The following is a 27,722-nucleotide window of genomic DNA, read 5'->3' as shown; positions in this document are numbered from 1 at the left end:
TGCTGGGAAGTCTTTTATTAACCACGTAAATACATTAAATATGTCTGGTAAATCCATTTATATAAAAAGTGCTCTGAAATAGCAGCAGACTGTGAATTGGACCCCATGATCCTTGGGGGTGTGTATAGTTGCCACGAGGTGTCCTTAGTGGAAGCCACGTGGAGCTAGATCATAGTTTTTTACAGCTGTACTAGAAACAGCAGGTACAGTCTTACCCTGAAGAACCAGTTTTACCTCTGGACACACCTGGGTTTTCTGCTTTATTGGTCAAAAGATCTTCATTCACAAATGCTTCCAACACTGGAATTACTCTTGGATTTTCCTCAGCCATCTGCAGGAGGGAACACAGTTTTGTTACATGCAAGAACCAGTGCCCCTGTGACAGGTAAAGTAGTAAATAAAATCAAGTCCTCTCCTTCACTTAAACTTTAAACCTTATGTTTCAGTGCCTTCATGGGAACATGCTTTGGTTAAACGGGCATCTGACACAGGAGCAGACTTTCTTGCCAAGTTCCTGAGGAACACGCTATGTTGTGGAGTGAGGAACTGCACTTCCCCAGGCCGGGGACACAAAAGCTCTCCCTTTCCTTCTCCCCACTCATTGATCAAAGGAAGGACTGGCAGCATACTGAAGTAGTGGAGACCATTTCAGTTTTAAATGCTTTTGATGTCTTAAATTGTTTGCAGGGTATACACCACACTGCAAGCAGCCAGCATTACCTTGTAAAGCTTTGCCTCTTCTGCACCTGTCATGTACAGAAGTGATGTTGAGTACAGGCTTCTATGGACAAGGAATTTACCTTGTGCATCTCTCTCGTCTTCCAGCAGTACTTTCTCCTTTTTCTTCCTCTACGGCATCTGGTCTAGTCTGTCACCATAACCCTGGCACTACGCAGCCAGTATTTTGACTGTATTCTTGCAACAGTCCCCTAGAGTCACTGTAGTGTAGAATAATAGAATTTTAGTAGGGACCCTGACCAGATGCTACATCAATAATTCTATTAATATTAATGAAGTACCCTAAACAGGTTTCTTGGGTTATTTTAAAAAGCAGGGAGGGGAGCTCACAGACATTTTGGATTTTAGCTCTCTGAGGCATTTACACAGAGAGGCAATGTGGACTAAGGCAGAAAGAGCTCTGGTTGACTGTCACTTCGAAGGTTGTTTTGGTGTTGCCTTCTTTCACTCTTTTTCTTGTCTAGTCTTGCTCCTTGGGCTCGGCATCCTTTTCAGACTCTCCTCAGAACTAGGATGCACTGCAGTAGGAGCACTGGTAGGTACGAAACAAATTTTGGATGCCAAAGAGAACACGCCAAGTGTTGAATACAGACAATTCATTCTGCATTAAGTGGGGTGGCTGCCCATGAGAAGCAGGATACTGCTACCTCAACTATCAATGTTCCTGGCAAGAGAGGAAACAGAAATTTTAGCAGCTGCTAATGTTTCCAGTCTGTATCACTGGCTAATCCTACTCACGCCTGAGATTACTTTTAATACCTGCTTATCCCAGCTATAACATGATACTGTATTTTATGGAGGAACTGTAGCTGTTTCTGTGCAAACAGGGACAAACCCAGGGAGACATACAGCTTCTTAACATCACCCTCCTGCTTAAGTGTTTTGGAAACAGAGTAAAACCAGAACCCATTTACAGAAGAGGCAGAGGAGGGAGGAATAAGTTGTGGTTTTGTCCTGTGCTACAAACAGGACACAAGATGAGAGGAAAGGAATAGAACTAAGAAAAGGCAAACTGGTCTTGCATTACATCCCAAAATAAAGATGGTAAGTTAATAAATTGAGAGGCGTCACAGGTGAATTATTAAGAGAAGTCATTATTGTGGGATCAACCAAAAGGTTTTATTAAACTGATTAAATGAGGATTAAATGATGATCAGACAGTGGTCAAACACTCTACTACTTACTACACTTCTAATAATTAAGCTAGTTTGTATACAATATGCTTTAGATATAATACAGAATGTCCTTTACCTCACTGTAGCTACCAGATGTCGGGTAAGGAATCAGGTAAAGACCTCAAGGACTAACCTTGAGAGGTGTCAAGGGGAGATCACCACCATGCAGTCCGCTGCTGTGCAAGGGAGCTCAACGGGCTGTGGTGGCTGCAGATATTTATAGTGTAAAGTGATTGACTTCTCGCCAAACTCTCCTTTGGTCTACATGCAACTGTGCAAGCCCAGCAGCTGTACTGTCCAGTCCCAGCTCAGGCTGGTATTGTTAGCTCCTGGTAAGACATGACCTAAATTCCTTAAGTTCCTGAGAAGATACAGCCTAGCACGGTTTCTCAAGGTTTGTACAACAGGGCTGACTTCACTCAGGCCTACTTGTAAGTGATGCCTGAACCAAAGTACTGTTACTTCAGAGTGGGTGCAGCACCCGTCACAGAGGCGTGACTTACCTCTACGGCCCTCTATATAAGAAGCCACCCTCTCCACAATATGCTATAGCCAGTCCTTTAACCTCCTTTTCTTCTCATCTGATGCATTCACAGCCAGTTTGTATCTAAAAACACCACCAATAAAAAGTAAAGTAAGCAGCCCTTCCTTACCTACACAAGTGATTTTAATACTGGGTTTGGCAACTGCAATTTAATCTGCTCCTAAGAACTAGCCACAGCATTAAGCCTGTATGCACAGATTTATTTTAACCCTAATTTAACACTGTCCAAGCACTTGTTAAATACTTGATCTCCAAGTACTTCAACTATAACTAGTCTACTTACAAGCACCTCTTATAGAAGCACTGAAAACTGTTCTGCTCAATAAGGTAATGACTGAGCAGCTATCAACTGTTTAGGTAAATACACAGCAGATTTTTTTCAGGGAAGGTAGTTCACATTTTTGTATTCTAATAATCTACAACGGTATTTGCACACCTTGTGGCACGTTTACAAAGTTTATACAAGACCATAAATCTACCACTTGCACAGATATAGCTACTTAAACCAGCATTTTCTTTGAAAAACATTGAGAACAATGGAAAACATACTATGCCAATAAGTAGTAAGGGGCAGGGGGGGAATAAATCTTAGCACTATTCTTGCTAATGCTGCTCCCCAGTAAGTTACTCTCCACTGGTTCTTGTGTGATGAGTACAGCACTGCTGGGCTGTTGCCCTCGCCCCTGGTGCAAGCGCAGAATGTGGTGTCTTGGGATGGCACCAGCCCCGAGCCCTGCCAGGGAAGGCTGTTTAGACTCAGACACCGAAAGGCGCTGTACTCACTTCTTTTGAATTCATTCCTTGGGATCCTTCTGTGCTTCATCTCTGGCTTCTACTCTCCAGTGTGTTTTTGTTTCTCCAGTGTCTGCACCTCAGCTGCACCTTTTCCTTCTTCCTCTTCAGTTTCCTAGAGAAAAACCTTTGTTCAAACTTCACTTTGCAAGGCATTTACTACACTAGAAGAGTGAGCCTCCTACTGGAGACATAACAGATTTTTCTTCATAAGGAAAAATATAACAAAATTTTTTCTTAAGGCAAAACCTGACGAAGGCACAAGAAACTTGTATTTCTCAAGCATCAGCAAAACTAGCTAAACCACTCACAACGATTTATGAAGGATGTAAGCTATTGTACAATTCAGAAGTATTATTTCAGAGGGCAAAACAAATGCAGTTGGACCAAGGCCCATGTAGACTGAGTAGGACTTCAGAACCACAGCTGCCTTTGTGGTCAAAGACAATAAAAAACATTGTGGTAATATTTAGATTCTTTTTCTTCCAAAAAAACAGAAGGTGTGGGAAATCTAGTACTCAGCCCCCAGTTACAAGAGACATTTCAGAAATTCTAGAACTTGATGATGGGAAAAATAAAATCAGGAACAATACCAACAAAACTTGGGAAAGAGTTGGCAGGTAGATCTGTAAGCAAGCCGAGCATGACTACGGTTTGCACGCTGTCAGAAGGTACTGCTGACAGCTTTGGCCCACAGCAGCCAGGGTTCAGGTGGCCAAAGTATTTACAACATTTGGGATAAAGGAATAGTTTTGGACAATTTTTAAAGACCTTTCTAACAGAAAAATATTTCTTTTATTCCCTCCTTAGTGGCTCCCCAATATGACTCCTAAGGCATACTTAAGAGACATTTGTTCTAAACCTAGTATTCTAAAGGAGTACTTCCAAGAAATTGACCAAAAATATTAAGCTTACAATAAGCAACTTAAAAGTAATGCAATAAAAATAACAAGAAACATATTTTTACAGTATAAAGCATTTCAAGGTTAAAGTTTGTTTAAGACATTAAGAAACACTTAACAGGCCTCCAAGTTGATGAGGATAAACCTTGTCCAAGCCTTAGATGTTAAATTACAAAGAAACACAGATCTCCTTGCAGCTGCAGGTGGGAACTTAAGCAAAATACAAGTTAAACAGCATGGGGCATAGGCCCTTCTTTTATAACCTAGCTGAAAAACGCATTACTTTTACTTATTTAAGCAACTGATCTGTGTTCCATTTCCATGGGTCAGGGCAATCCCAAGCACAAATACAGGCTGGGCAGAGAATGGTTTGAGAGCAGCCCTGCAGAGAAGGACTTGGGGGTGTTGGCTGACAAGAAGCTCAACATGACCCACCAGTGTGTTTGCAGCCCAGAAAACCAACCGTATCCTGGGCTGCATCAAAAGAAGCATGATCGGCAGGTTGAGGGAGGTGATTCTCCCCCTCTACTCTGCTCTCGTGAGACCCCACCTGGAGAACTGTGTTCAGCTGTGGGGCCCCCAGCATAACATGTCCCCAGGGACATGGACCTGTTGGAGCGAGTCCAGAGAAGGGCCACAAAGATCATCAGGGGGGTGGAGCACCTCTCCTGTGAAGACAGGCTGAGAGAGTTGGGGTTGTTCAGCCTGGAGAAGAGAAGGCTCCGGGGACACCTTATAGCAGCTTTCCAGCACCTAAAGGGGGCCTACAAGAAAGCTGAAGAGGGACTTTTTACAAGGGCAGGTAGTGATAGGACAAGGGGTAATGGCTTTAAACTGAAAGAGGGTAGATTTAGATTAGATACAAGGAAGAAATTCTTCACTGCGAGAGTAGTGAGGCACTGGAACAAGTTGCCGAGAGAAGCTGTGGATGCCCCATCCCTGGAAGTGTTCCAAGGCCAGGCTGGATGGGGCTTTGAGCAGCCTGTAGCTTCCTAGTGGAAGGTGTCCCTGCCCATGGCAGGGGGGTTGGAACTAGATGATCTTTAAGGTCCCTTCCAGCCCAAAGCATTCTATGATTCTATGACTGGGTGCCCCTCCTCTGACATTTTTGACCTAGTTTAGGCTAACAGCAAGGAACATATCTCACAAAAAAAAAAAAAAAAAAAAAAATTGTTTATTTAGATGTTGGCAGAAGTCAAGTGTTATTATATAGAACAGAAAAAAGGATCTACAAGTCACATTGTACTTGTTCTTCGGCTTAGGGGAAGTCATTCTGAGCCATGCTTGGCCCCCTGACAGTGAGGGACTGCCACAGTGAGAGACTTCTAGATACCAATGCAGGCTCGCAGACTGAACGCTCAGTTACAGCCAGAACCGGGCAGCATACACAGAAGTTACCACAACACAGTCACATTGACCTAAGTCGTGCTTTTGATGAAAGAGTGTACTCCACCCTCTGAATTAAACTCAGTTTCAAAGTTGCGGCCATGGGAAACTGCCATGCTTGTGGGGATTACCTTCAGTTTCCAAGTTGTTTGGCCATAGTCAGTCAATTGTGCGTCAATCTGTGAGAGCTGGAAAAAGGTGAAACTTAACTGAAAAGGCTACACATCCATTCCTGTTTCCTTAACACCAGAGCTCATGAAGAACATATTTTCTTTTTGGATTTCCACCCTCACTGTCAAGAACAGCAAGAGCATCTAATTCCATCTCTTCACAACTGCCAATAGTTTCACTCACCAGCTGTTTGCCCTCCAGCTCTCAGAGCCATCAGTTACTTCACTGAAAAAAAAAACTTAAGTCCCTTCCCCTTCCTGTATGTTATTTATTATTAAAACCATAATCTCAAGTTTATTGATCTAAAATAATTTAGCATGTGTCATGGTTTAACCCCAGCCAGCAGCTAAGCACCATGCAGCTGCTCGCTCACTCCTCCCTCCTCCCAGCAGGATGGGGAGGAGAATAAAAAAAAAAAAAAGTAGTAAAACTCATGGGTTGAGATAAGAAAGGTTTAATAACTAAAGTAAAATAAAATATAGTAATAACAATAATGGTAAAATATTATAATAATAATTGTAATGAAAGGGAATGTAACAAAAAAGAGAGATAAATATAACCCAAGAAAACACAAGTGATGCACAATGCAATTGCTCACCACCTGCTGACCGATGCCTGAGCAGCGATCTGCCCTCCTGGCCAACTCTCCCCAGTTTATATACTGAGCATGGCGTCCTGTGGTATGGAATATCTCTTTGGCTAGTTCGGGTCACCTGTCCTGGCCACGCTCCCTCCCAGCTTCTTGTACACCTGCTTGCTGGCAGAGCATGGGAAACTGAAAAATCCTTAATTTAGGATAAGCGCTACTTAGCAACAACTAAAACATTAGTGTGTTATCAACATTATTCTCACACTAAATCCAAAACACAGCACTGTACCAGCTACTAGGAAGAAAATTAACTCTATCCCAGCCAAAACCAGGGCACCATGTTAGAAAGCAAATACTCTTCATTCACAGTGCTCAAATTCAAACCACCTACCAAGCATGGACGCATGTTTATACGGATGCATATAAAGCAGGAAGGAAGAACTTACCCAAATTCGTGCTAAAAGCAGACAAGAGTAAAGCCCAATCTTTTGCCTCAGCTAGGCCAAATTGGTTCTGCATGCAAGCAATGAAACAACCTGTCCTCTTCTCCCTTTCTACCTATACTTAGCCCATATTTAAAACCTTAGCATGTTGTAAGAGCATGTACCAGTGCCATCAGGAAACGAAGAAAAAACAAGTTTACTTTAACTTTTTTTTTTTTTTTAATGGTCTAAGAGCTAGTAAAGTCCTAAGTATTTAGAATCCATACAGATTACAAGGACATTTACTTCCACGAAGCCTTTTTCTGACAGGGCAAGGAACTCTGTGCTGTAACTGCACCAGGATCTTACCTTATATTGTTAAGTTTCATCTTCAGCTTCTCCTGACCAGAGCTGGGCATCAGCAAAAGTTTATGTGTTCTTTCCCGAGTCACAGGTGATCTGAAAGGGAAATTCCAGAGTTCACTTGAGATCCCTTTTCCATAAAACCCTGTCACAAAGCAACCTGCAATCTTTCAATTTCTCATTACCGGGGGGGAGGGAGGAGGAGAAGCCCACAGACTTCTGTATGACACCCCAGTGCTATTTTTCCTAAAATGAAAGTCAGCAATGCAGAATACACAAATTCATACTCAACATAGTACAAGTGCACAGGAACTCAGCTTCAAGTCACAAACCAACTGCCAACCAAAGGCAAAGAGGAAGTTGCTCGCACATTAGCTGTTCCATAATTATCTGTTGCAAGGATAAATGTACCTTCTTTACAAGGTACAAGGACAAGAGCAGAGGCCAGTAAGGGTGACAGCACGGTGGGAGTCTGTTACAGACCACCCAGCCAGGGTAAGAAAGTGGATGAACATTTCTCCCCTCTTTAAGCAACTCCAGGAAGTCTCTGTATCAGACTGGTTCTCATGGGCGACTTAAACCTCCCTGACATCTGCTGGAAGGACAACACGAGACGCTAGCAGTCAAGACTTCCGTGGCGTGTTAGGAACAGCTTCATGATACAGGTATTGGATGGGCCAGCCATGGGTGACACACAGCTGCATCTGCTGCTCACTAACAAAGGAAGAGCTCACTGGGGACATGGTAATCAACTTGGCCATAGTGGCAGTGAAATAGGAGGGGAATGATGAAAGAGTAGCAGATCCTGCACTTCAGCTTACTCAGGGAACAACTACATGGGATCCCATGGAAGGTGGCTCTGATGGGTAAAGGAGCTCAGGAAAGCTGGCAGGTCTTTAACGAGGGCATCCTCCAAGCACAACAACAGGCCATCCTCATACTTGGGAAGACAAGCAGGCATACTGGGAGATCACTTTGGCTGAACTGGGAACCCATGATGGAGCCCCAACATAAAAAGGCAGCATATAGGAGGTGGAAACAGGGACAGGCTGCAAAGGAGGAATTTAGAAACTTTCCCCAGGTGTGTAGGGATAGTGTAAGGAAAGCCAGAACTCAGCTGCAGCTGAGACTTGTCAAGGACATCAAGGGCAACCACAACTTCTGCAATTACACTGATAGTAAAAAGCTGAACACAGCAAACATAGGTCTATTGCTGAGTGGAGTGGGTCATACATCCTAATACCTCTGCTTGGCTTTACCAAAAAGGTCTCACAGGCCTTTGAAATATGTAAAAGTGTTCCAAGAGGAGAGCTGCCAGCAGTGGATGAGGATGAAGCTAGGAATTACTCAAAAGAGCCAGACCCCTACAAGTCCATGAGACCTGACAGGCTACAGCTGAGGGTGCTGAGAGCGCTGGCCAACGTTCTTGCAAGGTGGAGGTCTCTGACAACTAGAAGAAAGCAAAGGTTGCACCCATTTTCACAGATGCCAAAACAACAATCCAGGGAACTGCAGGTTCAGCCATCCTTACCTCTGTCCCTGGGAAAATCATGGAGTGAGTTATATTGGAGCCTATTTCTGAGCATGTGAAAGAGAAGAAAGAGTTTGGAGACAGCATTAATTTACCAAGGGTAAATCATGCCTGACCAACCCAACTACTTTCTAAGATAAAATAACTGGATTTTTGTATGAGGGGAGAATAGCAGATGTCATATATCCCAAATTTAGCGAGTTTTTTCACACTGTCTCCTGCATTATTCTTGTATCCAAATTAGGACATTACAGTCTGGATAGGTGCACAACTAGATCAGTAAAAACTGGTTGGATAATTGGGCTCAAAAGGTAGGAGTTAGTGGGTCATACTCTACCTACATGGTGGTTACAAGTGGAACACTGTAAAGGTCTATCCTGGGATGTGTCCAGTTTAATATCTTTACAAGTGATCTGGAAGAGGTGCGTTCCTGCCAAACGTGCATATGGCACCGAACTGGGGGGAACAGCTGACACGCTCAAGGGCAGGGCGGCCACTCAGAATGACTTGGGAGAGCTGAAGGGAAAGGACTGACAGCAACCTAATGAAATTCAACAAGGGCAAGTACAAGACTTGCTCAAGGGAAGTAAGAGCTGCTGGCAACCACACAGGCTAGGGACTGGCTGTCTGGGAAATGACCACCTTTCTGACCTCATGGCTGACCCTCTTTTAAGTAGGAGAATGGACCAGACACCTCCCAAGTTCCCTTTCAAACCAAATTATCCTGACCTGACAACCTAATAATGAGTGTAATATACAGATTTAGGAAGGGTCACCAAATCTATCTTGGAGTAATTCCTTTGTGCCACAGCTTCAATCTGAAAGAAGTACAACTTTTTTTTGCTGGGGTGAGAGGCAGCAGCCCAACCCCATGTTTCCTTCCATTCATCAAACCATTTCTCAGGCAACGAGAGCACAGCAAACTGGTTACTGTAGGCAGAGAACTGAAACAAAACCCCAGGTCTTCACCTACAAAGGAGAATTAGACTTCACGATTTTTTCCCCCGAGGAAAACGCACTCCATTAAAAACCTACTGACATCAAAGTGAGACAAAGGGAGTCAAAGAATCTCAGTAGATATAATAAAGTGGGATGAAAGATGATGTTTAGCGCTTACATTGTTGAAATTAGCTGAGGCAGAGACAGTCCTTGATAAGAAGAGCTGGCCCCAAGAACCAGCCAAGAGGCAGAGACAGTTCCTGATAAGAAGCAGGAGCTGGCCCCAAGAGCCAGCCAAGACTGGTCTTGCGGCTTGGGTGAATACCAAGAAACCACTGAGCCTGTGCAAGAAAAGAGGTTACTAGCGGTGATGAAGAGGAGTCGTCTATCTTCACCTCTGCGACCACCAGACGACCACCATAAGGAGGCACTGCGCAAGCGCAGTTGAGAGGAGACGATGGAAATGACCTCTCGGAACTCATTTTAATATGAAGCGGGGACAGGTCATGCATATGTATAGGCGTATTGTGAAACTCTATGTATATGTAACACTTGATTGTATAAATTTAAAGCAAGCTGCCGAGGCAGGCACGCACGACTTTGGTGGGACTACCCCCCCCACCCCGTGCTGCCCAGCGCTGAATGAACATACCTACTTCACAATCTCACTGATTGCGGAGTCTGTTTCCACACGTCAGTTTGTCGAGCCAGCCAGGAGACTCTCTGCTCGGCTGCGGGACCGACTGCGGAACGGAGACCCCTCGGTGCACCCCGAGCACTTTCCTCGGAGGAGCCTCCGCTGCTGGCCGCTCACCGCGGCAGCAGACAACGACCTCCTGAAGCCGCGGACCAAACGGTACGTGTCACAGAGGGAGCCTGGAAATCGTACGGGCCGGGGCAGCTGGTAAATCGCGCAGAGATGTCTGGCGTGCAGCATAGTCCCCGTATGGGAGGAGGGTACCCTGTATGGTAACACGGGGGGATTTGCTGACCGATAGAGCAGCCGCTAGCAATCCTGGGGGTAGATCGAGCAAATCCAGGATGACCGCTGTATCCCAGTTTCGGGAGCCAGGACGGACCTGTCTATGACTGGTATATAAGAGGCAGGAGAAGGGTAAGCGCACCCCCTCGCAATTGCGCTTGGTCCATTTTGGGGGTAAGCGGACCACCTCGCAATTGCGCTTGGTACATTTTTGCAGCTGCTGAAAGGCTGTCAACTGGAGCGATGATTGTATGATATGAATGTTTGGAAATTTTATGTTAAAGATTTTGTGTGGGTGTGTGGAAATGATATGTTGAAATTTATAGGTGTATGTATGTTTGTGAATGTGTGAATGTCTTTACGTATTAATAGGGGTGATTCCCTGCTTTGTATGTGGGCTTGCAACTGGACTATATAATAATTGGCACCCAGCTTGGGTTTTGTTGAAGTGTAAATCTTGTGGGAGAAGGCGGTACTGTACATCTAGCAGACGGAAACCAGACTGCCTTGAGTGTTTTCCCCAAATTCCACACTTTTATGATTGGGAAATTGCTCACCAAGAATCTGAAATAGTGAGATTGGTGTGTGTAAGGGAAAATTTAATTCCAGAAATTTGGGACGTGTGGGAGGAAAACTGGGGGAAGACTATAAAGAAGTGTAAGAAACGATTTGCATGGAAGCTTACTAAAAGGAGAAGCCAAAATCAAACTTAAGAATCATTAGGAGAAGTTATAAAATGGGAAACAATAAAGGAGGAGTATTAAGGAAGAGTCCTCCGGGTTGTGTAATTGCCCACTGGAAGATATAGTTGGGACCGGAGGTACAGAAAGTAAAAAGAACCTTATCAAATATTGCAATCAATGGTGGCCGTTGTATAAGTTAGAAGGTGATGCTAAGTGGCCACTTAATGGGTCAATAGATTATAATATTCTATTACAACTAATGCTGTTTTTAAGGAGAGAAGGAAAATGAGATGAGGTTTCATATGCAGACATGTTTTTCACCCTCCGAAACCATCCGGAGTGGCAAAGGGACTGTGGAATGGTACCCCCACAGGACCCCATGCTGCTCACAGTTGAGCGAGAAAACAACAAGGAGCTTAGAGGTAAACTGAGGCAGTGTTGTTCGGCATGTAGTATTGGACAAATATGTACTAAGGCAAATAAAATTCATCAGGCACCAGAACAAGATTTAACTGATTTGTTTAAGCCTCCCCCTCGACCACAGGAACAGGATGCAGACTCAGATAGAACTCCGACCCCCCCGAACAGACAAGCACCTCTCCAAGAGGCGGTGGGGCCGGATGGTGGGACAACGTTAATCAAAGTACCCTTTTCTACTGCTGACCTAGGGGAATGGAAAAAGGTTGCAAAAGATTATAGGAGTGATCCGATAAGTGTAACTAAGCATTTCCAATTTATTGTAAAACAGCATAACCCTGATTGGAAGAATATACAGCTATTATTGGAATATATGACTGAGAGAGAAACAGCTGATTTTAAAAACAGCAGGGAACCTTGCTGAAGATCATTATAAGATTACAGGAGGGAATATTTCCCTCTCCAAGACCCAAAGTGGGATGTTAATAGATCTGCACATATGGAAAGATTGCAGGGGTATCAGGATTGGATTACAAAAGGAATGGAGAGAGCAATCCCCAAAACTACAAATTGGTCAGCTTTATATGCAGTTAAACAGAGTCCTTCCGAGTCTCCATCCGAATTCCTGGATCGACTGAGGGATGTGATGCGCCGCAGCACACTGCTGGATCCTGGGTCAAAGGCAGGAGTACAACAATTAGTGTCCCTGTTTTGGGGTCAATCTACAGGGGATATAAGGCGTAAACTTCAGAAATTACACCCTACAGAGGGTAGGAATTTAGAAATATTGTTGGATGAAGCATGGAGAGTATTTAGTAACAGAGAAGAAAGATATAGGAAAGGGCAAAGGAAATTAATGGCTGTTATCCAGGAAGAAGGAGGAAGAGGGCCTAGACAAGACTTGCCCCGACTGGGCAAGGATCAATGTGCTTTGTGTAAGAAATTCGGTCATTGGAAAAAGGAATGCCCAAGGAACAAGAAGGAGGATCAGAGGGCTCAAACAGGAAGAACGGTAGCCCATGTGAAGGGAGATTGATGGGAACCTGGGGAATCTTCCCGAGCAGATCCACTGGTTATAATTAAGCTAGGGAAAACACAAGTAGAATTTTTGGTAGATGCAGGAGCAACATACTCGGTTGTGAATCAAGCTTTGATGACCCTGGGAGATGATTATGTCATGGTGAAAGGAGCAACTGGCCAAAATGAAAAGGCATATTTTTGTAAACCTTTAGAATATAAATTAGGAAAACAGTGGGGCATTCATAAATTTTTATATATGCCCAACTCCCCAAAGGCACTTTTGGGAAGAGACTTGTTGGAACAATTGGGAGCAAAAATTGTATTCAAAAAGGGAGAAATTACTCTGGGGGTAAAAGATCAACAATATATTCAAATATTGAGCCTAACCTTAACCAGTCTACCCCTAGAAGGAAGCATTAACGAGGACATCTTAAACCAAGTGTACCCGGGGGTATGGGCTACCGATGTACCTGGAAGAGCAAAAAGTGCTCCACCTGTTGAAGCTAGGATCAAGGAAGGCCGAAAGCCGGTAAGAATTAAACAATATCCCCTAAAGAAGGAAGATAGAGAAGGAATCCAGCCGGTGATAGAAAAATTTTTGCAGTTGGGATTATTAAAAGAGTGTGAGTCTGAATTCAATACCCCTATATTACCTGTTCGGAAGCCCGATGGGTCATATTGGGTGGTCCAAGACTTACGAGCGGTGAATAAGACAACTGAAGATCTTTACCCAGTAGTGGCGAACCCATATACCCTGTTGACCGTATTAACACCTGAATTGACTTGGTTTACTGTTTTAGATTTGAAGGATGCTTTCTTTTGCCTCCCTCTCCATGAAGCCAGCCAAAAATTATTTGCATTTGAATGGGAAAACCCTAAGAGTGGTCGAAAGACCCAGCTCACTTGGACGGTGTTGCCACAAGGATTTAAGAACAGTCCTACCATTTTCGGCAATAAGCTTGCGAAAGACTTAGAATCCTGGGAAACCCCGTCTGAGGAGGAGAAGCTGTTGCAGTATGTGGATGATATCCTGATTGCCACCAAAACAGAGAAAGATTGTATGACATGGACGGTGAGTCTGTTGAATTTCCTGGGACTCCAGGGGCACTGGGTATCCAAGAAAAAAGCACAGGTAATGCAACGCAAAGTGAATTATTTGGGCTATGAAATTAGTGCGGGACAAAGAACTTTGGGACAGGCCCGTAAAGAGGCAATACGCCAAACTCGGAGACCTCAGACAGTGAAAGAGTTACGGGCTTTTCTGGGAATGACGGGGTGGTGCCGATTGTGGATCTATAATTATGGATTGCTTGTTAAACCACTGTATGCGTTGACAGCCACTGAGCAGAAACACCTTGAGTGGAACAAGGAGAGCGAACGAGCCTTTGAGCTACTGAAAAAGGCTTTGATGTCGGCCCCGGCCTTAGGACTCCCAGATGTAAGCAAGCCGTTTCTTCTTTACTCCCACGAGAAGCAGGGCATTGCACTGGGAAGATTAGCACAAAACCTGGGTCCATATCGACGGGCAGTTGCCTACCTCTCTAAGCAGTTAGACACGACTGCAAAAGGTTGGCCTGGATGCCTGCGGGCAGTTGCAGCTGTGATACTGAACATACAGGAAGCCTGAAAGTTTACTCTGGGCCAGAAAATGACTGTTTTGGTGTCTCACACAGTATCAGCAGTACTGGAAGCAAAGGGTGGACATTGGCTCTCTCCACAGATTCCTGAGATATCAAGCTATATTGGTAGAGCAGGATGATGTGGAGATTGTAGTCACTAACATTGTCAACCCAGCTTCTTTCCTCAGCGGGAACACAGGAGAACCGGTACATCATGACTGTTTGGAAACCATCGAAGCAACCAACGCCAGCCGCCCAGACCTGAAAGACAGCCCCATGGAAAACGGGGAAACTTGGTTCACAGACGGAAGCAGTTACATCCTAAATGGTAATCGACATGCGGGATACGCCGTCACCACCAGCCAAGAGGTAATAGAATCAGGGGCTTTGCCCATGAACACCTCCGCACAGAAGGCAGAAATAATTGCTCTAACCCGCGCCCTGGAATTGGCCCAGGGCAAAGTTGTGAACATTTATACAGACTCAAAATATGCCTTTGGAGTTGTACACGCACATGGAGCAATTTGGAAGGAGAGAGGACTATTGAGTTCCCAAGGGAAAAATATCAAACATGCAGAAGAAATTCTGAAGTTACTGGAAGCTGTCCAGCTCCCTAAGAAAGTAGCAATTATGCATATTAAGGCACACCAGAAAGTGAGCTCAGATTTGGAAAAAGGGAATGAGCTGGCGGACAGAGAGGCAAGACAAGTGGCCAAAACAAAGGTAAAAATAGAAGGGGCCTTAATTCCTGATAGGCAGATCTCCCCAGAAGGTAAGCCAGAATACACCAAGGAAGATCAGAAGCTCATTAGAGATTTAGATGGGTCATATAATGAAGAGGGGTGGGCTCAGACCCCACAGGGAAGGCTAATCGTTCCCTCTTGCTTATCATGGCATTTGATACGGGAGGAACATAGGAAAAGACATTGGGGAACAGAGGCTCTGTATAATCATTTGATAAGAGAAATTGTGGCTAGAAATTTATACAGCACGGTGAGACAGGTGACTCAACAGTGTGATCTTTGCCTCCAGACTAATCCTAAGAATACCCCCAAGCCGGAAATGGGCCAGATTGGAAAAGGCAATGGGCCTGGACAACAATGGCAAATTGATTTTACAGAACTTCCAAGAAAAGGGGGGTATCGATATCTATTGGTATTAACTGATACCTTTTCAGGTTGGCCAGAAGCATTCCCAACAAGAATGGCTAAAGCTCAGGAGGTAACTAAAATACTGGTACAAGAGATAATACCATGTTTTGGGGTTCCAGCAACCATATCCTCTGACAGAGGACCACATTTTGTCTCAAAAATAGTACAACGAATTAGCCACCATTTGGGTATAGATTGGCAGCTTCATACTCCATATCACCCCCAGTCAAGTGGTCAAGTGGAAAAAATGAACCACTTCATCAAACAGCAAATTGTGAAATTAGGACAAGAAGCAAATTTGACATGGCCTCAGTCTCTCCCTTTAGCCCTTCTGCGTATACGAACAAGACCAAGGGCGAAAGGAGGACTGAGCCCCTTTGAAATCCTGTATGGACAACCCTATGGGATACAGAGAGGGGTGTCTGTTCAAGCGGGGGATGAAATTATGACTTCTTACATGGTAGCATTAGGTAAGCAACTTCTTAATAAAATCAGGAAGCATGTGGTAGGGACTTGAGGGAGAGGTTTGGATGGGCCTGTACATAATATACAACTAGGAGATTATGTGTATATAAAGTCTCTTACAGAAAAAACTTTGGAGCCGCAGTGGGAAGGACCATTTCAAGTATTACTTACCTCCTTCACTGCGATTAGGATCAAGGAACAGAGCACCTGGATCCATCACACCAGGGTGAAGAAAGCACCCAAAGGACAATGGACTTCACAAGAAAAGGGACCTTTGAAGCTCAAATTTGTGAGACATTGATTGTCATGCTCCTGAGTTGGACCTTGCCCAAGGGGCAGGCTTGGGATCGAAATACTTATTTAAATGTAACAGAGAGTATCTCGAAAGTACTAAATTTATCAGACTGTTGGGTATGCAATCCCCTTCCTCGGGGGAACATGGAACTCCCCTTTTTAGGAATCCCAACCACAAATTGGACATCTCTTACTAGGGACGGGCCAGACAGGAATGGATCATGCCCTTACGGAAAGGGAAATACCCAGCGGGGACCCAGCTTTGATCTGGAGGTACCTGACCCTAAAGAGGTCTTAATTACTGGCCGTTGCTTAAATATTACTGATAATATTTGGGGAGACATGGATAGTTGTAGCCTTGCGGAAAATCTGGGAACTTTTGATAAAGGAAAATTAGAACGTCTTGGACTGAACTTAACTATCAGTTTCTATTATATCCGGAAACCAAAAAGGGGGCCAGGAAAGAGAGGGCGAGGACAAGACAGAAGGGAGTCGCATCTCGGTCCAAGATGCAACATAGGGCCCGGATACTGGTGGCTCTGTGGGGATGGCAGGGCCAGAAAGAGTTTACCCCAGAACTGGAAGGGACACTGTGTTCGGGGGTACCTCACACCTCAGACCAGTATATTCGAGGGAGCTTTGACTCCCCAAGGGTTTTTGAGAACACCTTGGCTCCGTGTAAAACAGACTGAAAACCCACTAATTATTCGAGGTACTGGGTACCATAGTTTTGTCCGATGGTTAATCCCCTCTTTAGGGGTAAGCAAATTGGAAAAAGCCATCATGAATGTATCTGCTACATTAGAGATTATAGAAAATGCTACAACTGATGCGATTCGAGGGCTGCAACTGGAAATACAATCCCTAAGTAAAGTAGTACTCCAAAATAGAATGGGATTGGATATGCTTTTAGCAAAAGAAAGGGGCTTATGTGTAGTTATAAACCAAACTTGCTGTACCTATATCAATCAAAACCAACAAATTGAAACAGATCTTGAAGATATATGGGAAAAGACTAAAATACTACATGAAGCTTCCCAAGATAACACTTCTTGGGGCTTGACAGACATATTAGAAAAATTAACCTCCTGGTTGCCAAATTTGGCGTGGTTGAAGCAATTGTTTGTCACTATAATAATCATCATTCTCTTGTCTGTGGTCCTTTGCATAGTGGTTCGATGTGGCTTTTGGTGCTGTAAGAGTACAGGAGACTCTTACAGTGAATGGAAGAAGAATGAATTACGATGGAAACTTGAGTCCAACAAATACTTTGAGAGGATGCTAGATAGGGAAACAATGTATTAGAAGTACTAGGATTAGATATAGTAAAAGAATTTACTATTTTCTAGAAAAGGAGGGACTGAGACAAGGGGAGTCAAAAGAATCTCAGTAGATATAATAAAGGGGGATGAAAGATGATGTTTAGCGCTTACATTGTTGAAATTAGCTGAGGCAGAGACAGTCCTTGATAAGAAGAGCTGGCCCCAAGAACCAGCCAAGAGGCAGAGACAGTTCCTGATAAGAAGCAGGAGCTGGCCCCAAGAGCCAGCCAAGACTGGTCTTGCGGCTTGGGTGAATACCAAGAAACCACTGAGCCTGTGCAAGAAAAGAGGTTACTAGCGGTGATGAAGAGGAGTCGTCTATCTTCACCTCTGCGACCACCAGACGACCACCATAAGGAGGCACTGCGCAAGCGCAGTTGAGAGGAGACGATGGAAATGACCTCTCGGAACTCATTTTAATATGAAGCGGGGACAGGTCATGCATATGTATAGGCATATTGTGAAACTCTATGTATATGTAACACTTGATTGTATAAATTTAAAGCAAGCTGCCGAGGCAGGCGCGCACGACTTTGGTGGGACTACCCCCCCCCACCCCGTGCTGCCCAGCGCTGAATGAACATACCTACTTCACAATCTCACTGATTGCGGAGTCTGTTTCCGCACGTCAAAACCAGCTGAAAAGGACGCCGGCCTTGGAAGCAACGCCTGCAGTCGGCGTTGTGCTCCAGCGGCCGCGCTCACACGGGACGCCAGCCGCCCGCCGCCCCGGCCGAGCCCGCAGTACCTTCTCGCCGGCAGAGCAGCCGTTTCCTCAGAGAGACCCGCGCGTTCCGGCACGCCCGGCCTGGCTCCGCGGCGATGGGTCTCCAGAGGAGAGCGAGCGGTAAGGCGGGACGGCAGGGCCTCAGCCCTCCCCGCCGCCGCTCTGTGCGGGAGCGCCGGGAGGGACAGCGAGCCCAGCGAGGCGGGGAGGGCCGCGGAGAGCGGAGCCGGCACCGAGAACCCGCCGGGGAGCGCGGCCGCGAGCGGAGAGGAGCGGGACAAGGCCGGGCCGCCCCAGCCCTCCGCCGGACCACAACATGGCGGCCTCTGCGCGAGGGGCGGCGGGAGGGGGGGACTGAGGAAGCGGAAGCTCTTCCGCCCCTCCCGGAAGCGCTCGGCGGGGTCGGGCGGCCATGGCTGACGAGGAGGAGGACGCGCCGGTGAGTGGCGGCGAGGGGGTCGGGAATGCTGGCCGGGACGCTCCGGTCTGCATCCCAACCGCAGCCGGGCAGCCCTCGTGTGCGGCGGAGGGGCGGCGGGCGGCCCAGGCCTCGCCCCGGGCCGGGGGGTAGCGGGAAGGGGAGGGAAGGGAAGGGGTCGGGTCCCCCCGCCGCCCCGGGCGCTGACGGCGGCCTCTCCTCCGCTGTGCCCGTCTAGTTTGAAGAAGACGCGGAAGAAGCCGGCGGGGGCCTGGACGGCGGGCAAGGCAAGAGGAAGAGGCTGTTCTCCAAAGAGCGTGAGTCGAGCCGGGCCAGAAAGCCGTGCCCAGCGCTGGCGGGTTTTAAGGACGGTGACCTTCCCCCAAACATAGCTGAAATTCTTGAGGAGGCAGCTACGGAGTTCCAAAACTCAGTTTTCCTTTGCAAAACAACGGCTTTCATTCTGTACCCCAGCTGGAAGTGCAGAAAGCTGTCGTGTAGACCTCCCAAAAAGTACTGCTAATGCATCCTCTGAACCTAACTGTGCCGAAAGTCACACGGTCAGTGTTCAGCGGTTGGTAGGCTGAATGCATATTTAAAGAGTCTGTCATCAGATATGCTCTTCTCTACATACAGCACCAGGCTTTTGTTGGAGTCTGGCTACCTGCTTATTTCCTGTACGTTTGCTCAAGGATTGTCCTGCCCAACAGCCATCCCGGTGCATCAGTGTGGAGGCTGGTAGCTAACTAGATGCATGCTGCTGACAGTGCTGAATGGATGAAAGCAGCCTCACAATGAGTGTTTCTTTCTGCAGTAAGATGCATGATGTATGGATTTGGGGATGACCAGAACCCTTACACAGAATCGGTGGACATTCTCGAGGACCTGGTAATAGAGTTTATCACAGAAATGGTAAGCCAGCTCTAGAGAGCATGGTCAAAACATCCTTGCTAAGACTTCAGTCTTCTGAAGGTTAATACGTCTGACTCAAATACTGCATTATCTCAGGCCCAAAACTCTGATGCTAGTAGGAAAATGCTAAACTTAGACTTTGCTCTTCTGACATTAAGGCAAAATTCATGCATCTTGCTCCATGTGGATTTAGAACAGTGTCTGAAGTCCTTGAGTAAGCAGTTAGATTAGTATAGGTGGTGGGAAAATACACGGCTGACTTTAGGGTTCACTGTGGCATCACTATATGTACCGCTGACAAAAGACAAGGCTCAGCTTTGAAAGTCTGTTGACTTTTTGTGTACTCCCAGTATCTTTATGTGGATAGGAACGTAGCTCTGTGCTACAAAAGAAATGCAAGCTTCTGGGGCCTGAAGCCATCACTCTTCCAGACATTTAGATACTGTTTGAAAGTTTGTTTTGTTTTTTGAAAGAAGTTATTCCTACTGTTTGTGGATCCCCTTTCTTTTGAAAGGTTGGCCTTGCCTTCCCTCATCAAAATGCCCTAAACTGTCCTGTGATGCAGGTACTTCACACTGCTTTCAAGTTCTGACTGATGCTGTTCATCTTCAAGCTCTCTGCAGGTTGGGTGTCCTATGTGTAATCTGGCTTTAGTTTTGATGCCATTACTGTTATGTGTATATAGTGGTATGTGCTGGGTTTAAGCGACAGGCAGCTGGGGACAACAGAGCAACAGTAAGTCCATGGTTTACTTGTGACTAGGATGATGGTGCCCAGATCCTGCAATTGCTTACTTTTTGATTATAAAATGACAGGAAATAAAGTGGCATTGAGAGCTTAAAAAAAATTAAGGGGCAAAGGAACCCTGCTGACTTTCTTCTTTTTCTCTAACAGACACACAAGGCCATGTCAATTGGGCGGCAGGGTCGTGTACAGGTCGAGGACATTGTCTTTCTAATACGCAAGGACCCCCGGAAGTTTGCCAGAGTTAAAGACCTCCTAACTATGAATGAAGAACTGAAACGAGCCAGAAAGGCCTTTGATGAAGCAAACTATGGATCTTGATTTTATGTGCAAGCTGCACTGGGACATTACTTGGGCACCTGCTGCCCAAAAGGAAGGAACATGATGTGTGGTGTTTGGAGGGGTTATTCAGGATGGAGGTCACTGCTGGGATGTATGCCCTCGCTCCCAGCCTTTTCTGAGAAGTATTCAAGCAGCTGAATGTTATCTGATTGTATGTGGTATACTTAGTTATTTTTATACTGTTTTATGAAATGAGAAAAGAGCTCTAAGGGTTCTTGTAATGGCAGGAAGTCTGAAGTAGGACTGTGTTGAATCAGATATCTAGAGGGCTAACAATGGGTGATTCTCTGCAACTATTTCAGTTATCACTGGGTATTCCTGTGACAGGAAACCTAGAAAATGGATCTTGGTTAACTGGACAAAGTCTTCAAGCCCAAACTACTATAGAAGTTCTGCTCTTTGCTCTGTATATGCTCTTTGAATAAAACATTTTAAGTTTGTGCCCACTCCTCGTAACTAAAATTACATTGATCAATTCACACAAGGTGCGTGTTTAGCACTTACTTAATTGGCTAGGAAGGTTATTTTTAATTCTGTCCCAGTGGGCACAGCTCTTTTGTTTTCTCTCAATATTAAGCCTAGGAAATTGAAGTTAACCTATTCCTGATTTACTTGCACTTACAGCCTTTCCTTACCCCTGTTAGGCAGGTGCTGTACAATAAAGCAGATTCCTGTTCTTCATTGAGACAATTTTTTCTTTGTATTTGCTGGTGATCCTGATCTTGGGACTTAGTTACAAGCAAGAGCCTGGCAGAAAGCACTAACCCCAGTGCTTGTTCTAATATTATTTCATTAATACATGTTGGAGTAGCTGTGCCTTACATTGCCAAGCTGGCAGAAATTGCACTTACATTAAAAAGAGTTCAGGACAGTGAGAAACATGTTCACCAGTCAGGAGTTTACTATTGCAGGCCACAGCTGTGCTTTCCTCTGTTTCTGGAGCAGCTCAGAGGCAGTAGGTTCAGTTAACTCCTTATTTCAGGACAAGGATAACAACTGCTGAACAGTGATAATACTGCAAGTCAAGGCTGTCCCCTATACAAGCAGCACAGAAGGAAGGGTGTAAGACTGCTTCTTTGGAAAAGTGGCAGCAGGTCTTTTGTCCTAAGCAGCAGTAAGTGATCAGCTGCAGCCTTCCACCGTGGATGGTAACTATTTGTACTGTGGATTTGACAGCAGCGCATAATATGGTTGAGCAATAGAGAAAGGACACTGAGTAAGGATAACTCAAAAGTCACTGCTCCTGGAAAAGGCTAGGTAAAAGGATGAAGACTAGTCAGCTGTTTGGAACACCCTTCCATTAAAAAAAAAAAAAAAAAAAAAAGCTGTTTTACAAAAACATAATAAAATAGTTACACTCTGAATTCTAAGAAAGTAGCAAGTTACCAAGACACCATTATAGGGTTCTGGGGGTTTTACTTACAAAAAAAAAATTAATTACTTGACCCCTTTCCTTCTTGCAAGTCCAGGGTCAGACACCCATTGCTGCAAAAATAGAATCAATATCCATGTTCTCAGTAACTTCTTTCCACACAGGGCCAGGGCTTCCTTCCAGCAGCAGCTGCTTAGGGGTCGCCGGTGTGCTTAGTTTGACACAGCCTGTATCAGCATTGGAACATCCTTCCTGACTCAGAGGCCCATCCTGGTAAGCTGGGAGGATGAGTGATGCACTATTCTCGCAGACCCCAAAAATCTCAGGTTTTTGCCGAACAGTCTTCAGAGTTCTCTTCAAGCGTGTGGATGATTTGATCCTCCTTCGACAGAGCCGTGCCCTGAGGTACTGCTTTGGCCAGCATGTGTTTTGTGACCCGTATAGGAGGTATTTACAGACAGATGTTTTGACACAGCACAGTTTTTTCTTCAAGCTTAAGGGGAGGAAGGTGCACAAAAGATAACTTTATCAGCTGCTAAAGTGTTATTTCATTTGAGGTTTGTAGAGATTTGGTTATTAGCCTTCTCTACCATTTTCCTTGTCATGCCAAGGAGATACAACACCACCTTGTACAATATAGTAGCCAGGGCATTCCAAAGACAGATGACACCCCTTGCATCACATAATCATTACCATTAAACATGCACATGATTTAAATTGCATTTTCATCCTCCCTCTTAAGTATTTGGGTATTTGTTAGCCTTTTAAATCCTTCCACAAATGACTGAAGCTAAATAGAATGTTCATGTCAGAGCATCCAGTAACCTGAAGTAGTGATCCCATTTGAGTTTGAAAAGAAGAGATTAGACCACTGCATTTCTCTACACTGTAGCAAAATACATAATATTAAAATGTAAAGTGTCAGATCCAGAAACCCCACACCCATGCAAAATTACCTGCATCCTTGAGCCTCCACATGGTGTAGCCGGTTGCTTTTCAACAACTTGTTACGCAGAAAATAAGCTTCCGATTTGAATTTGTTGCCTTTGCACCACAGAATAGCTTTTCTGAGTGCCTCTGACAGTTCCCCAAACGACGTAGCTGTTTGAACCATCTGTACAAGAGATCCAGTATGCTGCGATTTTGCTATATGGGAGGAAAGTGATGCTGACTTTGCTTTAAAAGATGTTGATGCAATGCTTATACCCTGAAACAAAAAATTACAGAAACACTTTCAAAAACATGACAGGCCTGATCCTCTCCGCTGAAGAGGAGCAGAGCACTGATGTTTTTGTGATAACATTCCTTATTTCCTAAGGAGAAAGTGGAAGAGCAGTCTTGTTTTGTGGAATACAAAAAGAAGAGGCAGGCAATTAGAATTTGTATTCCTGTCTACTACTGACTTGCTCGCTGATCATTTCACTTGACATACCAACACAAGCTCAAATTCCTAAGCAGAAATTATAAGCAATTTTCAGTGTAAAGCTTCCATGCTAACTTAGGTTGTTAGACAAGCAAAAATAAGGCAGAGAAAGGGGACATTTTCAATCAGGGATACCGTGTTTTGAGTATTAGGAAAAAAAAAAAAAAGAAGTGTGAAACAGTACCGTACAAACCTCTTGTGTTGGAGGTCTGGATGGCCTAAGTAAGCTCTTCACATCAAACCCCAGGTGCTTCCCTACAAAGTGAGAGGAGAGTTCCCATTATGAAGTAAAGACAGTTTTAAGTCTTTGCACAGAGACACCACAATGCTTTGCCCTGCTGAGCTCTCAGATCATCTGCCATCTCTGCAGGCTCGCACTTGTACTCAGCATTTCCAGGCAAACTCAAGGGGACTACACTCATTTCACATGGCAGCTGGCAAGGTATGAAGAGGATGCAGAGATTCACAGATGGCTGCAAAGGAGAACTTAATGGGTAAAAGCTTCACACAAACACCCGTATGCCTGCAGTCACTGGCCATACCCCTGACTGCAGGGGAAGACTTGGGCACAGCCCAGAACCAGCAAGCACGGTATGGACTGCAGACAGTGCTCTTAGCTTTCCTCACTGTCCTTGGTCACCATCTATGCAGAAGCAGGAAAATACAAAGTAACTGTTCACAGGACCTGCATTCATTACCTGCTTCTCTCCATGCTGTATCACATTTAAAAAAACAACAACAAAAAACCCGCAAACCTCACAATACTGACATTATCCACAACTATATAAAGGCAAGGGTACGTGCAGCATTCTCCTCTTCCAAGGACAGGAAAGGGAAGTTTGTACTAGAACCACACTGTTGGACAGAAGTTGCGGTCAGTCTCTGAGATGTCAGAAACCAGTAGCACTGTGGCACAAGGCTTTACCTTTGCTGGCTCTGGTCACCAGAACTGGCTCTCCGATGTCCACGGGGCATGGGACACTACAGTTGTTCACAGCACTCATGCAGGTCACAGAATTTCTTGTTTTCCCAACCTCTGACACTGCCTCTGGCATTGTTGGGAAGAGCTTCCTCAGCCAGCTGGTAGGTTTTTTTGTTGTAAGCATTCTAGCCTTTTGCTTCTTCACCTCATAAGAAATGTTAACTCCAAGGAAGTTACTGATATCAGAAGGGAAGGTAAACCCCTTGATATAAGGCATCTGTTGGGTCTCAGATACCAGATGAAGTGATGTCAACAACATGCCATACAAAGACATGAGGCTCTGCAATACACACCTGTACTGAATCCTAAAGAGAGAAGACAGAAAAGTCAGGAGTCTCCTCCAGCAAAACCTTGTGCTCACTGAAGAACTACCTTCAGCTCAAGCAGAAAAGCTGATAGAAGAGATTCCAAGCTGCCCTTTCCCTATTCCCCCTCAATAGAAGCTTATCTTTTTACACTCCATCACCACGCGTTCCTTAATATTAGTCTGAGCTTTAAGTAACTGTTCAAGATCAGATTGTAGGAGGGACTTGACTAGTAAATCCCTCATCAGAAGCCCCTCTGCTTCCCTAGAGCTTTGCCAAGTGCCACACCTGGGACTCATCAGGTTCTCAGGTCACATCCAAATCATTTGACATAAGTTCTTCCCCTAAAAGCAACCTGTACCAACTCAGGACAACAGTGCTAGCACGGATGCCATACAATCGCCTGCTCTACATTTATTGGGGAGACAGATTTCTTGTGCCAAAGAACGTTTTACTGAGTTGTTCTACACAATGCTGTTACTCCTTCAGCTACACTGTAGCTGTTACTTTCTCACACTGAGAGAGACCACAACACTGACTTCCCTGGAAAGCTCAGCAGTTACCATGGAACAACTTTATCCCAGCCCTTCCTTTTCAGCATGAGGCGGGACTTACTGCTCACTGCAGAGAGCGCCAGATGTTAGTGTTTGCAGCAGGCCGGCATTAACACCATGATTTTATTAGTGCTACATAAAGTTTGCTATGAACCAAGAACAAAGCCTTCCATAACAGCACGTAAGAAGCCTCTCTCCACTTGGATAACTCTTCACATGCTAGAATCAAATCCAAAAGGATGGAAGGACCCCCCCTCCTCCTCCCAACTGAATAAAGCTCACTCAGCAGCAAGGCCTAATTACAAGCCCTTCTCCCTGACAGGCACGTCAAACAGACAGACAACAAACAAGACAGACTTTTGAATACACAAACCATAGCCGGCTCAACAACCCTGAAGCCACAGTGTTCAAAAGTATGAATTCTTCCGAGCAGAGATGTTTAACGGACAAGCTGAAGATTACACCAGTTAAGGATAAAAAATAAACAGCATGTAATGAGACCTGCTGAACACACCAACCAGAGGCAATTCACAAGGCAATATCCTGGATAATTTGTGAGATGAGTATCCAAACTTTGGGTTGCTCAAGGCTGGAACAGCAGCCAGCCAACAGCCTGAGGTCCCTACATAATAACTTGAAAATAAGATGTTTGGCTATCAAAGAAACTTCAAGTTGCACGTATGAATTACACCGTTGAATCCATCAGCAATACAGGGCCTACAGCAGACCTAGTTTTGGTCTCATGAGGTGCTGCTGGTCAACTGTAAGAATGTTTTCATGGTGAAAAAAGGATACAGAAAAGCTTTACAGCAACAGTCCAGTAGACGCAGTATAAGCTTGCAACCTCCCAATACCTTCAGAGCCACTGTTTCCAGCACAGGCTGGCTGGGAACTAAGCACTCTGCATGGGCTTGAGATGTACTTTTCCTGTGTTGATACAAGGATGAGGAGATGGTTATGATGTAGCATTCCCCCCCCTTTAGCTCTGCAGACTCAGTTAACGGATAGTATAACATACGGGATCACGATACATACTTGGGAATCAGTTCTGCCAGAGTTTCAATGCAGCCCAGCAAGTTCATTTTCCATAGGCGCTTCAAGCATTGTTCTACCTAGAAAAAAAAGAAAACTTCTTTGATTAGTATTTTGAGAGATGGGAATGCCTTGGTCTAAGAACTGTCACTATATTAAGTGACACCTTCCGCTTATCAGTTTAACAGCATAAATTGCAGGTTTGCATGATGGAACATTCTAGTACGTTCCTATATCTGCACTATGATGAAAAAGATCCCTTTATCACACTATTGTGGATATGGAATTAAGTGAAGGGCTGGAGTAGGCCATTGTTAATTGGTGCTGCATGGTTTCCCCTGCTGTATATGTTTCCCCTGCCTTTGGTACTGGCCTTCAAGAATGAAAATGTATAAACAAATCAAGAAGGTAAGAACAATTCCTATTCTATTTCAAAACAGTTATTTGAAGATACTGACAATCTCTTTACCAGAAAACTGGTAAGGAGTTCACTTTTCATCTTAAGACAGAAAGTGCTTAATAGCGTAGCCTAGGATTATTCTTCCCCCTTCCCAGTATTACAATTAATTGAAAAAGAAAACTCCGTATTACTCACACCTATTATTCAAAGGTATGGAATTGTAGCTACTTCAGGTCTCAGCGTGCGTATGAGAGACCGAGTATCGGCTCCCCGCGGCTGGAAAGCACAAATTGCCCTGGCTGCACAGTGCCAGGAAACCCACTGAACTGAACTGTGAGGAGGCTTAAAGCCGACGAAAAGGCACCTGCTCCAAACGGCTTTTTGCACGATGCTCCAGGCATCGAGCGCTACTCCAAAGGCCTTTCGGGGTCTGCTGACTGGGGGCCGGGGCGAGGCGACCTGCTGCCAGCTACCTGCCGGCCAGCCGGGGCCGCTCCTCACCTGCTGCAGGGCCAGGTAGGACCGGTGCCGGAGCAGCCTGTGGTGGTAGACGTAGAGCACGGCCCGCAGGACGCGTCCCTCGGCGGCCAGGCCTGTCCCCGACAGCCGCTTGCCGGCGATGTCGCACCGCCGCCGCAGCGCCGGCAGCCACCTCACTGCGGGCGGGAGACGGCCACCGCCTCAGCGCCCGCCCCAGGCGTCCCCCAACGGTCCCGCCTCCCGCGGCCGGCGAGCACCGACCCACCGACCGACCCGCCGCAAACACCGGCGCCCCGCACGGCGCCCGGGAGCGGCTTAAAACGCCTCCCGGCCCCCCTCGGGCCCGCGCCCCAGCTCAGCCCAGCCCAGCCCAGCCCAGCCCAGCTCAGGCCGGCCCGGCCCCCGCGCCGGGGACCTGCAGGGTGTTTGGCCGCCAGTGCCACCGTCGCGCTGCTCGCGGGCCACGGCACATCCAGCCGGTTCCACGCCGCCTCCGGCGCCGCCATCTTCCGCGGTGTGGGGCGGC

General features: G+C 45.6%; 2 protein-coding genes across 8 annotated transcripts; one reads left to right on the top strand and one right to left on the bottom strand.

Moving 5' to 3' along the window:
• Window positions 1–27,722, bottom strand: NEPRO (nucleolus and neural progenitor protein). 7 transcript variants are annotated; one of them, XR_003924193.2, is made up of 13 exons: window positions 27,612–27,722; window positions 27,218–27,372; window positions 26,320–26,396; window positions 26,080–26,211; window positions 25,658–25,735; window positions 24,369–24,730; window positions 23,628–23,698; window positions 22,977–23,227; window positions 7,089–7,178; window positions 3,241–3,364; window positions 2,417–2,520; window positions 801–938; window positions 1–331 (listed from the first exon to the last, which is right to left on the bottom strand). XR_003924193.2 is itself a non-coding variant. In XM_041124760.1 (11 exons), exons 1-10 carry the CDS (start codon window positions 27,700–27,702, stop codon window positions 3,277–3,279), a joined length of 1,395 nt encoding a protein of 464 aa, XP_040980694.1. In that variant the 5' UTR covers window positions 27,703–27,722; the 3' UTR covers window positions 1–938; window positions 3,241–3,276. The 7 variants fall into 7 exon arrangements, 4 of the variants coding, with proteins under 4 accessions (XP_040980694.1, XP_029875539.1, XP_029875536.1 ...); XR_005932790.1 differs by having other exon boundaries at window positions 1–938; XR_003924194.2 differs by lacking the exon at window positions 801–938.
• TAF13 (TATA-box binding protein associated factor 13) lies at window positions 18,546–21,329 on the top strand. Its single transcript, XM_030019685.2, has 4 exons — window positions 18,546–18,671; window positions 18,889–18,967; window positions 19,465–19,562; window positions 20,457–21,329. Exons 1-4 carry the CDS (start codon window positions 18,645–18,647, stop codon window positions 20,625–20,627), a joined length of 375 nt encoding a protein of 124 aa, XP_029875545.1. The 5' UTR covers window positions 18,546–18,644; the 3' UTR covers window positions 20,628–21,329.

Source organism: Aquila chrysaetos, chromosome 7 (assembly GCF_900496995.4).
Source record: "Aquila chrysaetos chrysaetos chromosome 7, bAquChr1.4, whole genome shotgun sequence".
NCBI classification, from domain to species: domain Eukaryota; kingdom Metazoa; phylum Chordata; class Aves; order Accipitriformes; family Accipitridae; genus Aquila; species Aquila chrysaetos.
This window is presented reverse-complemented; position numbering and strand designations above follow the sequence as displayed.